The sequence below is a fragment of the Crotalus tigris genome, unplaced genomic scaffold, assembly GCF_016545835.1.
Source record: "Crotalus tigris isolate CLP2741 ecotype Arizona unplaced genomic scaffold, ASM1654583v1 scf7180000024319.607755, whole genome shotgun sequence".
Taxonomy (NCBI): Eukaryota; Metazoa; Chordata; class Lepidosauria; order Squamata; family Viperidae; genus Crotalus; species Crotalus tigris.
The window spans coordinates 226623-241460 of NW_024100491.1; the positions used below are offsets into that span (position 1 = coordinate 226623).

Here is a 14838-nt window from a genome sequence, read left to right on the forward strand (position 1 = left end):
GATAAAAATAAAACAAACCTGTTTAATACAAACAAGTTTGTAGGTAAAAGAATTACCAAGCTTTCATCGGCCCGACTGCCAACGTCATCAGGGTTGGAATGCGCGTAATCGGCCCATTAGTTGTATTACTCTGCAATGTGCTAAGTTGATTCACATCTGGCAGCCTGTTGGTGGACCCGATGGTTATGCCCAGATCCTCCATTACTTTTCTAGCGCGCATGCCATACATACACACACACATACATACATTTCAAATACCTCATGTTGGTATCCCATAAGTCATCACACTAATAAACTTGAACTATTTAGAATTTATGTTTTTAATTAATTGATACACATGAATGTTAACACAATCCTCCACAGAAAAGTGTGCTTTAAAACATGCACAAATTGTACTAGTGACCCTTCCCCAATCTAGAACACATAAAATGCGATAACCCTCATCATTTCCAGTATAGCCAAAAGAGTTCTGAGTTCTCTCCCTGAAACTATTTCTGCAGATCCAGGATGCTCTGAGTGCATAGAGTTGCATACAGAGTAGCCCCAAAAGAACATACACTAAGTTTTGCCCAGCTCCTTTTTCATGCTTTGAAACACCTGAAGAAAAGTATAGTCTACTTTAATCAAGGGGATTTGACATTCTATTGACTCCAAGTTATCACAAAAATGTTGGACTAAACTTTTCAATATGGCGTCAACACCTATAGGTCCTTGGAGATCTTGCAGACTAAAAAGTAAAGCCCAGAAAGCATTTGTTCAAACATTCAAAAGATCCTTACATTCGCTGATACTATGTTTACTTATTACACACATTTAGAAATATATAGTCATGAGAAAATTTGGTTGTGTTATATTGCATGCTTCAGCAAGGTGGGTATATCTCTATCCAAAAAAGTTTCAGAATTTTTAATGTACTAAGAAAAAAGAAAAAATTACACCCCGTCCCCTGGTATTACTCAATTGCAGATTGCCCCATTTATTATTTATTGAAAATAAATTGCTCAGTTAGTTGAGATGGCATGAGGCTATCAAGATATATTCTGCTGAGGTTGCAGTCATGTTTTGGAATTAAAAAAACTGAATGCAACAGACAGGCATAGGGATACAGCCTGCGTGCACTGGATAGTATATGATCAGTCATGAATGCTTCAAAAATGCAAAGTATTGTTTGGCACTTCCTTTATTGGAGGATAAAAATGCAGTAACTAGTTGCCTTTCTGAAATATGAGATGCAGCAAAGCCAGATGCTAAAATCTTTCAGGAATAATTATGAGAAATTCTATTTTTCAGGAAACTTAAACCTATGCAGGCACTAATTTTAGCAGATATGTGCGCCTTTGATGCAATACCATTCCTCCTTAACATTTGAGAAAATTGCCACCAAGAGCCAACTCACATTATGGAATATTTTCTTACTTTCACTGTTTATACAAGGAAATTGATCAATCTGATCCAGAGATTAGTTTCACAGCCATGTGTTCTTTCCCACTAACCCATCTCATTGTTTAAGACACAGATTTAAGCTCTGAATTTAATTTTGTTCATTATCAAAAGGAAAAAACAGAGAGAACATCACAGGGGAATAAATCCTTTCACCCTCTATCTTGTCCATTGTTCTTCTTCTATTTATCTTGATTATTATTCTTTTAAAAAACTCATGCCTCCCCCAAATCATCATTGTAAAGCCAAAGCAGTCCTGAACATGGATTTTTAAAAAGGAATTACATCCAAAAATAGAAATACTCTTATTAGTGTATTTGAGAGATTGGCTCTGTTTCTCTAATGAGCCACTGAAGGGCCTCATGTCGTCCTTGTTGTTCAAGTTCTGCCCCAATCACTTCTCTGCATTTTCTGTGGTAGTCATTCAGCCAGTCACACTAAAAGGAAGGAAAAAGGGGAAAAAAAACTGTCTAGAAGAAAGATTAAAAAAATGGCAAGCCCGATGAAGGGATGGGACTTCACTTCTCCTTCATCACAGATCTGGTTAAAAAAACGGTTCTTCACAGTCCTTTGAAACCAGAGCGGGGGGGGTGGCATATAGATCTATGAGGCAACCTTGTTTGAGAGGACAGGCACCACTACACAGAGAATTGTGGGGCAGGATATAATGTTAAGAAATCTGACAAATGTGAGACTTTCATTTATTGCATGACACACGATTTTGTCATCTATTTGTTTAGAGATGTATGTATGTATGCATTTGTTGATTCCATTTCTATGATAGTAACAAAGGTTTTATCTGATTCCATAAATTAGATGCATAATTTACATACGATGTATAGAAGGCTGACTTATTTTATTTTGGTTTTGAGTTTTAAACTTGCCAGGGTTTACTATGAATAAATAGGGATTGTTCAGGCTCCTAATTACCTAGCCTTACTTTCAAAAATTCTGTTCTTATCCATTAAAAGCATCTGCGTAATTTGCTGTTGTTTTGTTCACTGGGTGCCCAATGCTCCCAGTAGTAGTAGTAGTAATAATAGCCTTTTAGGGAGAGGAATCAAGATACAGTATATTTCATTATTAAAGGTTTTTATACTTCTGCAGGAAGCTTATAATATTTCTCTTTAACGTATGTCCTGATTACATGCTTAGGAAATCCAGGACATTATAGTAAGATATAAGTGCAGCACATAATAATATTGTTAGCTCTAGTGAGGAATTGCATTCTTTTCTACTACATTACAGTTCATAGCTTGCTAAAGTTTCAGTACTATTGGCAAACTTTCTGCGGCTGTTATTCATACGTAAATCTACTCACATTGCATAAGCCCGTCCCCAAAGATGACTCTGCAGTTCCTCATTAACATCTCCAACTTTTTCCCAACCTTTAGTAGGTATTAACAGCATCTTCGCAGTTGTCTACCTCCTCCTTGGTAGTTCAGCAAATGTATATATTGCATGATAGCTACATTATGTTTGGTAACTTTTATAACTTGAACCACTACTGCACAATAACCTCAGTAGCTAAAAAATACCTCATATAACTTGCAAATAAATTTAATAAATAATTTTAATCTTTGTTTTAAACTTTGTATATCTTGTGTTTGTTTTGGGTGCTTGCAACATAGAAAAGCAGGGAAAATACCAATGTGTGATGTGGTTCCAGTAACATAAGGTGTGTGTCTTGTGTGTGTATGCGTGCCTATGTTTAAAACCCCCTTAAATTCATTCAGAATAGATAATGGAGGTTTTTATCTAATTTTCTTTGAATTAGTCATCTTAAGGTCGGGACTGTCTTCCTTTATATTAAATGTAATACACTGTATTCCTGAACTCTTGGTGAATTAGGAGATTTTCCTACCCAACCTCCTGAACTCCTTATACCCTGGTGTCATTTATTTTATCTTCATTTTATAACAGAAATGACTGAGTTAAGTTTGGCTGTAAATAAGAAATAAATATTGTCATTTTGGCTTGATTTCAAAGTTCAGAATAAAAGCTTCCAAATACACCATACTGCAATTTTACCCCTCTTACCTCTTTTTGAGTCAATAGATGAACAAGTATCATTTTAGTTTGGATTGGGACGAGGGTCAATGGTTCAAAAGTCAAACTCCCTTTGTTGCTGAAGTTATACTGTGAAGAAGAAAAGGCTACTTGGTCAGAAGAGGAGGTTTTTTTTCCTGAAAAAATCAGGAATATATCAAGAGGAACAGATATATGTATGGATAATTGCCAGACTGTCTTGCCTGTTCTAAAGAAATACACTTTAAAACAGACTTTAATAAAGCTCCCACTTGTTAAAAAATTTCCAACCAAGGAATCTAGTATGAAAGTATGTAGGCATAGTGAAATTAATATTTCTGTTCTGATCAAATGTAAAATGTATGGGTTTTGTCAGCAAATGGGTAAGTTGAATAGTCAAATTCTGTGAATTAGTGAGCATACTGGTCATGTTAGGGTGCTCTCACAAAATGGTTATCATGCCAGCTTCAAAATCAGTTTTGATGTTGTTTTTTATGACCTGCTTCAATCTCAGCTCAGCTTACTTTGCATGTTCTTAATGCATGGAACTATAGGTAGCCACCATTTTACCTCCTATGTAATGGGTGCCAATTTCCCATTAATTTTCTTAAATAAAAAGAATCAAACTTAACAGGTATCAAAGATGTTCAAATGCAGTTGGTGTCCAAAGCCCTCATACTGTGCATCCGAGGGAAGAACACATGAAAAGTAGAATACATTCCAAAATCATGTTGTGTTCTGAGCCATATGCTGGGAACTAAGTATACTGTTACATGAAAGCAGCAGCCCCCAACCTTTTGGACACTAGGGACCGGTTCTGTGGAGAGTTTTTTTTTCTGAAGACTGGAGGGGGCATGGTTTTGTGTGTTGCCTACATCCCGTGAATGGGGTTTCGCTTGTTTGCGCGGACCGGTTTCTGGCATGCCGTGGACCGGTGCCAGTCCACGGACCAGGGATTGGGGACCCCTGCATTAAAGGGCTTATTTATTTTGATTAAACTTCTAAATAGACCATCAGGGAGGCATTGCACATTAAAATCATGTCCTGGAGATGCTGAAGGATCAATTACCTTTGTTTTAGCCGGAACAACAATGACAACATTTTCAATTCGGATCCCAAAAGAGCCATCTTCATAATAACCTGGTTCTATAGAGACACAATTAAGGGAAAAAACATTTAGAATAAAACACTCACAAATAAGAGCAAAACTCTCACGAGTAAGAAATATTCAAGTATTTATTGGCCAACAGCTCCTCAAATTTCATATAGTTGATTAAAAAAAAGTTATGTTTCATGAATATAGGATCATGTCAGGTCTCAGTGCATACAAGATGGGTTGATAAATCATTCCAGGGATAAACATCTGTGACCTAATCTAAGAAAACATATTTGAGATGACTCTTGTCAGAAACTGAATAACTGACCTTACAGAACTATTTTATTGATTATTGAAATAAAGCACGTACAAAAAAGTCTGAATATTTGAAGACATTTTAAAAATACAAAATAGTACGATAATTGCATTATTCATGTTTATTTTTTTGAGAAAATACCACTGCATTCTTGTCCTTCCCTGTAAAATATGTGGAACCAAAAAGTATGCAAGGGTTAAACATTTTTATATACATATTCCAAAAGTTAAAAAAAGAGCAGAACACATTTGCCCAAAAGGGTCTATAGCTATTTTCATATAACAATCAACAGGGATAAGTTACCATCAGAAACAATCATTCCCGCTTCCAGAGGTTCATCTGCAAATGTTTTGTAGCTAATGCCGCATGGACCTTCATGTACATTGAGGAAAGCACCAACTCCATGACCTGTACCATGCAAGTAATCTAAGCCTTGATCCCACAATGCAGAGCGAGCAAAGGAATCCAGGAGATGACCTATATATGAAGGCAAAAGTTACCAAGATACAAATATAACAACTCCAAACTATCCTTTTTTCTAGTTATATTTTTACTCTATAATCAAGAAGATTGTAATAGGAAATGGCTTGGGGAACATTTTGTTTCTCCTCTGGGACCTGATGATCTGGCCATTATGTCTATTGATTTTTTCGTAAATTAATTCTCTAAAGTAATTAGTGATGATCTATATTAATTATCTGAACAGAATTTGTGATACTCTGAATTTAATATCAGAGATGAAAGATGGTCATACCATGTCTAGCATCACAAATTATTTCTAGTTTAAAGAATTAAATTTGGAAAACTTTCCAGAATAGCATGACCCAGAGGAGAAACTAAATACTGTGGAATAGGAATTGCACACAAAATAACAAAGACAAGAGTTTACTTTATTAAAATTTCAATGATAACATACTGAAAGTACAAACACCCAATATACACACCAGCTAAAAGCTTCTGTAACAGTCTGGTGAGATGTTATTGTTTATAAACCCTAATTCATATTTTAATGCAGTTAATCAATTCTGGACTAGGAAAAATATTGTTAATACATTGTTAATACAATGAGTGAATGCCCCATGAGACACAATAGGGGACCAAAGTCACCAAGTGAATCATTGAGAGCTGAGCCACTCAAAGCTACTCAGGATACGAATTAAACTCTATTGACATATGTACACTTCCAATCTCTTGGGCTGAATGCCCTGAATATCTCCTTTCAATTCCAACTAAATAATGAAAATGAAGATACTGAAAAATAATTTTAAAAAACCTCAACCTTTGGTTCCATTAGGAAATATGGCTGCACTGACTGCTATGTGGCCCTTCAGGACGTAGGTAAAACACTCCTGCAAAAGAAAGAAAACACAGTAAATAAAGCAAATTAAAACAAATGTCTAATTATTTGTGGCCCAGTCCATTTTATAAACATTTCTGGGCTGATATTTGTCAATATATTTGAGGTTGCAGTTATTTTTGATGGATAATAAAGATAATAAAGAGCAGTATTAGTCTCTCTAAGACTAATAGGGATAGAGGCTGTTTACTGAAAGACCCAGCTTTCATATAATCAGTCTTTACGTGGACTTTCCAAAAAATGTTCTCCTTGGCTCTGCTATATATTTGTATTAAGAATTTCTGTCATTGACCAGAATAAAATTATTAAGTTATGCCAGTACACTGCATATACTTAATTTTAGAGATATGGCAATGATGCATTGGTTTGTGAAGTGGGTGACTAAAGCCAAAGTACCTTGAAATGATTTGAGGATGCAGAGAGGATGAATGAGGTACAAATTGCAAAGAATGAATGGGTTGAAAGGAAGGGGGAAACCAAGGCAGTCATGATTAGTTGGAGTTGATGAGTTCCTCAAAAAAGCAAAATGAGAAGTTTAAGGTGCTATATGGATGCGGAGAAAGCAAGGATGAGTTGCAATAGCTAAAAAGATACAGAGATATAATAAATTGTGTGTATAAACTAGTTTTAGATGTATTTCTTTTTGTTACCTTCCTTCAGTTTTCTTTTCTGACTACGTACTCTTTTTCTTGATTTATACAATGTTGCTTAGACCAAAAGAATAGCATTGAATGTATTAACTTAAAAATAAAAAAATAGGATTCATTAACTTGCTGCATCTCTTCAAAGTAGGTATAAAAATAATTAGCTTAATATCTACTGGAAAATAGAAAAAACTGGAAACAAATTGATATATGCTGATTTTATTTTTAGAACATTATTTTTCCCCAACACCAAACTGTAGTTACATTGTTGACAAAATAGAATTTTCTCTTCATTTTCTTTCTTTTCTCTTCATCTTCAGTTATTTGTGCAAAGATTTGAGTTAACTTCAAAACAAATCATGGACTAATTGCACTGACAAGATCATTAATGTCAAATTGATCAAAATAAAAGGTAAATTGTAATGCCCTATGGATAAAAATGATGTACAGCTTATGTTCAGTGGTGCTGCAGAAGATAGGATAATAAACACACCAGCTGGGCAACACAATAGCTAGGGATCTGTGAATCTACTACTGACATAGTCAGCCAATCAACTATATACACAGACAGAGCTGGGCTAATACAGAAATGCTGGAACAGGATTCACTTGTACATATGATTTGGAAAAATGTATAGTATACTTTGAGGATGCATGATACGAGCTAGCTAGGTATAGGAGGACTCGGGAGTGCACAAGATGACATCTTAACTCTGTTGAATTACTTGTTTGCTGTTTCCCTAGTTTAATGGTTTCCAGATATCTTTCAAAGAATTACTCCTTCCTTATGGAAGCTGGCATCCATGTTGGTGAATGGCCTTGGATGCCTAAGGTTGGATATGTTACCTATAACATTTAAGGGATAATTCATATTATCAGATTTGATTTTCAAATAGTTCCCTACGTTAAATTAATGCAATCTAGCAAATTATGTAACCTATAATGTTTACTGATTAAGAGAGGCAATTAGGAAAAAATATTTTGAATACCTTCTCATACATCGATGGGGTACCAAAATGCATAGTCCTTGTCACATCTGTAGTTCCATCCCTTCAATAAAAAAGAACAAAAAGAAATTCTAAAAAAGATGTTGCCAATATTATAAGATTAAAAACCAGATTCAAATTCTAATAACTAATACACAGTGAAGGAAATATATTTTGTGGATGTTTTCAAACAGTTTTATAAAATGAATAAGATTCCACTAGAATAGCCACTGCTTGCCCTGATAAGAGGCCTTTTCATTACTGAGAGGTAGTGCTATATAATGAAATTATCTCACATAGACACTGAAAGACCACTGGCTCTCTTTCAGCATTTTAAGTTTGAATAAGATTATTCATAAAGGAACTCTATGCATCAGTCTTCCTTTGGAAACTAAAATGTAGAAATTGTCTACCACAGTGATCCTCAACCTTTCTAATGCCGTGACCCCATGTTGTGGTGACCCCCAAGTGGGTGTGGCCACCAATAAGAGTAGGACAGCTAGGGAAAAGGGAAAAAAATGGCGGACAGCATGGTTTGGTGACCCCCGTGAAATGGTCATTCGACCCCAAATGGGGTCCCGACCCACAGGTTGAGAACCACTGGTCTACCACATGGCAGAATGAATAAATAATCAATAGATACTGTCATGCTTATTTTTCTACTTTGCATTACTATTATTAACTTTATAATATTTTTATTTTTTCATATAGATGAAAAGATGTTCCTATCTTTCACGAAATACAATTTGTTTTAATTGGGCTTTGTTACCATCATGCAGCCTGGTTCAGGCAACATGCTAAACGATAACAGGCATTAGAAACAACAATGAATGGATGTTTGAAACATACTAAGCCAAAACAAAGAAATAACATTATGAATCTAGTCAATATACTTGAATTGTTTTGATTTATAACTTGGAATATGCCTAGCAGACCTTCAAGGTGGTCTAAAATGTAAACACAGAGAGTGGAATGGCAAAACAGAAAAAATAACTGCAGCAGTATTGATTTTCAACACATATTAGCAGATGATCTTCAAACTCCTGAACTACAAAGTTTCTCCAGAATTCTGAGATGTCCTACAGATCCACAAATATTTCAGCTACAAGATGATACTGAAAAACTTTTAAAATTAATTTTAAACACATTTTAAAAATGTAATGCTACAACTTTCAAAAATTTGTCTTCCTGCCCCCTTAAACCTGTATGCTCAAAAGCACTTTCTTACTAGTTTGTCAGTATACTAGAGCAAAATAAAAAGGAAAGGAAATTCTATTCTAACCAATCTATTGCATAGCCCTCTGGCCTTTTGGGCATTCGCATCTTTCCTGCTCTCTGCCTATGGAACATTTCAGCCTGGAAAGCTGTCTGCATGTTCTTGTTGTTAGCCCAAAGCTGTTCAGAATGTTTAGGAGCAAGAGACTTGGCTTCAACACAAGAAGCTTTACTGAATGATCTAAGTTCTTCCTAATTCTGCAATGCATGCAAGGATGTCTCTTTATGTAAGACTACAGCAGCATTTCATAGACCAGTTATTTGGCACTCATAAAATAAAAGCTATACAATAAATTGCCTTGTGTTGAACCAATCAACACTGGAGAAACAAATCATGTTAACATAGTATAAAGGGAAAAATTTAGGGGCGTGTGCTTCCACAGATCTCAACCTAAATATGTAGGAATTATCTCTGATCAAAGTGTTGATATGATTTGATTAAGTTTACTGATTCTACTTCATTCAATTCCAAAAATCAACTGCTCAAATTCAAAAGTTTGAAGGAATTCCACCAAATTCAATTTGGAAATTTAATCCAAATTATCAGTTCAAATTCAATAATTACGAGCGACTTAAGATTACAAAGCCAGAAGAATCTACAGTAAGCAAAATTCTGATCATCTATAGTGGTAGGGGATATAAGTAGGTGTATAACAATCACTGATACCAAACAAAGTAGAAAGCAAATATTAAAATTCTTTAGAATGTATTGGATGTTTGGCAAACAGTAAAAAACAAGTGGATGCAAAAACTTGAACATCTGGATCCAGTGGGAGAAATTTTCAAAGTTCGGCTAATACTATTGTTTTATCTACTTGCTGGATTATTCCTAGAAATAATAGAATCTTGCCTTAGTCTTTATTTAGGAGACTAGTCTTGTAAAAGCAATCCTTTTATCTCTATGATTCCTCAGAAGCCTTTACTAATCTGGTATATTTTGTATGGCCTGGACAGCAATTCTAAGACTCAGTGCGGATTCTGAGGACTGTTACCAACCTATTTGGGAAGTAAGATGTTAGGAACGGCTCTTTTGTAGGTTATACACACTTTGGCAGAAAATGTGTGACCTTAAGTTATTTCAGTCCACTTACCACTTCATCAGCATGGATGGACATTAGACTGAAGTAAAAAAAATTTCCAAGTTTGTTATATTCAGAGTTCCAGACACTTTGCCCCGCTTAGGTCATGACTTGACCTGAAAAGTCCTACCATTAACTTTGCAGCCTCAGCTAGTTCAGTTCTGCTGTGCTTACAGCTTGGAAAATATCATGGATGGCTAACTCATTATTCTCAAGTGGCTGCTTCTCTTTGTAAATCTGAAGGAACCAATAATTAGACTGTCTGACAAGAGAAAGATCCCATTGTATGTCTTATCAAAGAACATTCACACAGCTCCCATTCAAACGCCCGCTAAGAATGTTGGCTAGCAAAAATGTCAAAATTCTGAAGAAACAATTTTCCCCTAAAGAGCAGGTCAGGTCTGCAACATTCTTCAAACTTGAGTAAAACAGTTTAAATCTTTATTAAATCTTTCCAAAATACTCTAAGAGAGTAGGCTACAATTCAAGTCATCCTCAGGTCAACTCTCATTCTGCCATGAGCTCAGTAGGTAGCTTTGGGTATGTTGTTCTCTTACCACCTCAGTTTCCCATATGCCATAAGAAGAAGATTGCTTTTTTGCAGGATTACAACTATAAGATTGATGGTAAATACACTGAATGCTGAAATGCTACAAACGTTAAGCATTCTTAGTGAGCCATAGTGGCACAGTGGTTAAAATGAAGGATTGCAGGCTAATTCTGCTGACTGCCAGCAGTTCGATCCTGACCAGCTGAAGGTTGACTCAGCCTTCTATCCTTTCAAGATCAATAAAATGAGGATACAGATTGTTGGAGGCAATATGCTGACTCTAAACCACTTAGAGAGAGCCATAAAGCACTGTGAAATGGTATATAAGTCTAAGTGCTATTGCTATTCTAGCCTTAACCAATCTTTAACAAATTTATATTTATCTGTCAAACTAACATCATTAAAACCTCTGTATGTTATCCTGTAACATAATATCTAGGCAGATGTTACATCTATTTCAAACTTGATCCATCATAAGGAAAACAAAGCTAAACTAAAAACAAAATTTAATTTAAAAGGTTGCCATAAATTGCAATGGAAATTTATTTTTTCTGCAAAGTTTGATTATGTCTTTCATTAAAATATGTCAGAGGTTTCTCTACCATTTATAGCCTCTTAAGCATCCCTTAAGCTAAACTTAAGCAAATAATGTTATTCTAATGTTTTGCCCACTGCAATATTTTATTATTTTTTATTTACAGGAAACATATGTTCAGAAAAAAATGGTCTCTGATATTGCATTATTTTAGCAGTATTCTAGTATGGCAAATATCAATATTTGCATTCCAACAAAACAAAACAAAAACAAAAAGTCTGCTAAAATATTAACTGCCCAGTCATTGGAGTTCAGGTCCAGCAACCATACAAAGAAGAAGTCATAATGGAATAGAAGATGAAATAAATTAATTGCTAGTTTAAAAAAAAAACCTTTCCCCACCTTTGTCAGAATAACAATAATTGAACTCATTATTTTTTCACTAAGTTTCTTCAGAACAAATCTGAGATGATTTAAAGAGTTTATACCTACTTAATATAGATCAGAAAAGGGACTTAATGTTGTAATAGGCTTATTGGTTTAAAATAGGAGCATAAGCTGTAAGAATAATAACCCACTTACTTGTATTGAGCACCAGAATCCAAGAGATAAATCTCATTCAAGGACAAAGTTCTATTTGTTTCAGGAGAAGGCCTATACAATAATAATAGCGATAACAATAACAATAATAATATAATTTATTGTTTCAACATTGTTTCAGGAATGCTTAAATTATACAGTTAGATGATTAACTTTGCTATGCATGTACCATGCTTAGCATTAACAGAGTTGGTTGGTCTGTTACATATACTAGTCTAAGTATCTACAAAGTTCATGTATAACTAAGACCTGGATGGCTTGGAGGGACTGTTCTCTCTCATAAACCTGACATCAACCAAAAGTTCAGGGCAGAGGTGGTGGAATAGCTACTATCATCTAGTACACACCTGTTTCCTTGAGGAAGAAACTTGTCCTGTTGATGTTAAATAAAGTAGTGGTCAACACTTTCCTCAAGAAGCCATCATTGAACTCAACCATATTGGAAACTTCCATCCTGTTTCCAACTTTTTCTTTTGGGGAAAGATAGTTGAGAAAATGATTGCCCTCAGTGGTAGGATTCAAATATGTGAACAACCGGTTCTCTGTATGAATGCTGCTTCCAGAAGTCCATTCTGGGCCTGGGCAACAAAAAATTAGCTTCCAGTTCTTCCGAAGTGGTACAAACTGGCTGAATCCCACCTCTGGTTGCCCTGTAGCTTCAGAGAACCCTGGAGGAAGTAAATTATCTGAACCCCCTTTTAGTCAGGTTTCAGATCTTGCTGATTAAACAGCATTCACTGCTCTTGTGGATAACATTTGGCAGGAGCAGGATGGGTCTGGTATATCTATCCTGTTCTCTTTGATCTCTTCCTTCTGGGTGAGGTGCCTTGGAGTTCAGATGTCTCTCTTTTTCACTTTAAAACTATATAAAACTTTTGGGGTTATCTAATTTCCCCACTGAAATATGATAAGTATGCTGATGATTCCCAATTCTACATTTCTACCATAGGCAACCAAGTGAGGTTATGGATGCGTTGTCTTGGTGTCTGGAAGCTGGAAGCTGGGGGGGGGGAGGCAAATGGAGAACTGCAGGCTTTAGCTTAATCCCTAGCAAGACTGAATGGCATTGTGTTTGAGGGTCCTTAGATATGGTGATTTTCCACTTGGGATTCCTCCTTGACTTGCTCTTAAAGGAACACATGGAAACTTTGGTTAGGAGAGTTTTAGCACTTCTTTTTCTGCACTAATTGAATTAGTTAGTCAATCATGGCTTGGTCACCTCCTGAATAAATTTATAGCTCTCCCAGATAAACCAAATAAGAAATACAATCAGGTAATGTAATTCCATTTTATTCCCAGGCTACATTAACAGAATCTTACAAGTCTTTAAATTCAAATCTCTTGCCATCACTTTTAACAGTCTATTAGGGCAGACCCTTTTAAAGTTTCTTTCTTGGCCATTAAGCACTGAGAACTCCTCCTCTTTTATCTGCTCAGGTCCTAGGCAGTGTTTTTTCCCCTTGTCCCTCAAAGTCATTCCATCATATCATTACAGAAGGCTGTCCCCATGAGGCTGGCCTTGAACAACATCTGGGAGCTTCAATTGGTTCAGAATGCAAAGGTGTGGGCAGCTATCGGCTCACTTTGATGTACTCTGCGTCAACTCAAGATGATAGTTATCATTAGAATTGGAAACTTTACTATGTAATAGTGATGAACATATTATTGTTAAGGTTTACAAAATGTTATTCAAATTGAATTTGGAAAGTGAACATGTAAAACATTGTATGATTCAGTGGGCAAGGAATTTGGGGTATAATGTGATGCTTGAACAATGGAGAATATATGGACGAAAGGCTTAAAATTCACACTAAATTACAATTTAAAAGAATTTTTTTATAAGATAATGTATCATTGGTATTTAACAGATAGGTTATCTAGAATGCATGAAGATATCTCAAATGACTGTTGGAAATGTAAATGTAAAGAAGGTACTTTTTATCACTTATGGTGGACATGTGAAAAAGCAAAGAAATATTGGAGTAAGATTCATATTCTAATACAGAAAATTCTTAAAGTGAATGTAAAGATAAAACCATAAACTTATGGGCCTAATGGAAAAAGACTTGGAAAAAAATTGAAATTCTGATTTTATATATGTTGACGGCAGCAAGATTACTTTATGCACAAAAATGGAAAAATGTTTCGATTCCCACCATGGATGAATGGCTACAAAAGTTGATGGAGTTAGCAGAGATGGCTAAATTGAGTGTTCTGATCAAAGAAAAGCACACAAGTACTTTTGTCTCTACTTGGAAGCCGCTTCTGGACTTTGTGCTTTGATTTGGGGTTTTACTGATTAGATTGATTTGTTATTATAGAAATGGCTAGTTTATACTATTATGGAAAAGTAAAAAGTTGAGGTTGGATGCTAAGGTCTTATTTTACTGTAACAGAGGGAGTCGGAAGTCAATGCCTTTTTTTCTTTTTTCCCTCCTATTCTATACGTCTCTTTTTCCTTTCTCCTTTCCCTTTGATCCCTACTTCTTGCTTTTGTATTTTCGTATTTTATACTATAAGCTAATAATATATATATATGTTGAAGGAAGTCTTTTGCAGCATGGAGCCAGATTATTAGTGCATTGTTTGTTTGTTTATACAATGTATTAGCTACACGGTAACTCTCTGTGGTCATTTCTACCAATCCCTTTCAATCAGGCAGGAAAGATATTCTGCGGCATTCTTTATCTATTGGAAGAATATCATCTTGTGGAGCCCAGAAAGTGAGATTCTTCCCTCAGAGCACTTGCCCTTCAGAACATCTTATCTTCAAAGATTAGATTAGCTATGACTCTTGCAAGCCTTCCAAAAAGCTTTAAAAATTTGGATCTGTTCCCGGGCAATGGAGTTTAGGTTAGCTGGACTCTGTGGGATGTTCATTGTTTATCAGGTGTGGTTTTTTTTATCTCAGCACTTATTATACATTTTCTATA

The 14838-nt window shown here is 35.4% G+C and overlaps 1 protein-coding gene across 2 annotated transcripts in view; it reads right to left on the reverse strand.

The window, feature by feature from the left end:
• Positions 1-302: 302 nt before the first annotated feature.
• The window catches only part of XPNPEP1 (X-prolyl aminopeptidase 1), a 36280-nt gene continuing 21744 nt past the window's right edge, over positions 303-14838 (reverse strand). For both annotated transcript variants that reach the window (XM_039325179.1, XM_039325178.1), the window contains exons 15-21: positions 11888-11959; positions 7870-7930; positions 6160-6229; positions 5184-5357; positions 4538-4614; positions 3481-3579; positions 303-1877 (exon numbers count right to left, since the gene is read on the reverse strand). In XM_039325179.1, coding sequence (XP_039181113.1) covers positions 1749-1877; positions 3481-3579; positions 4538-4614; positions 5184-5357; positions 6160-6229; positions 7870-7930; positions 11888-11959 — 682 coding nt within the window. In that variant the 3' untranslated portion in view covers positions 303-1748. The remainder of the gene's footprint in view (positions 1878-3480; positions 3580-4537; positions 4615-5183; positions 5358-6159; positions 6230-7869; positions 7931-11887; positions 11960-14838) is intronic.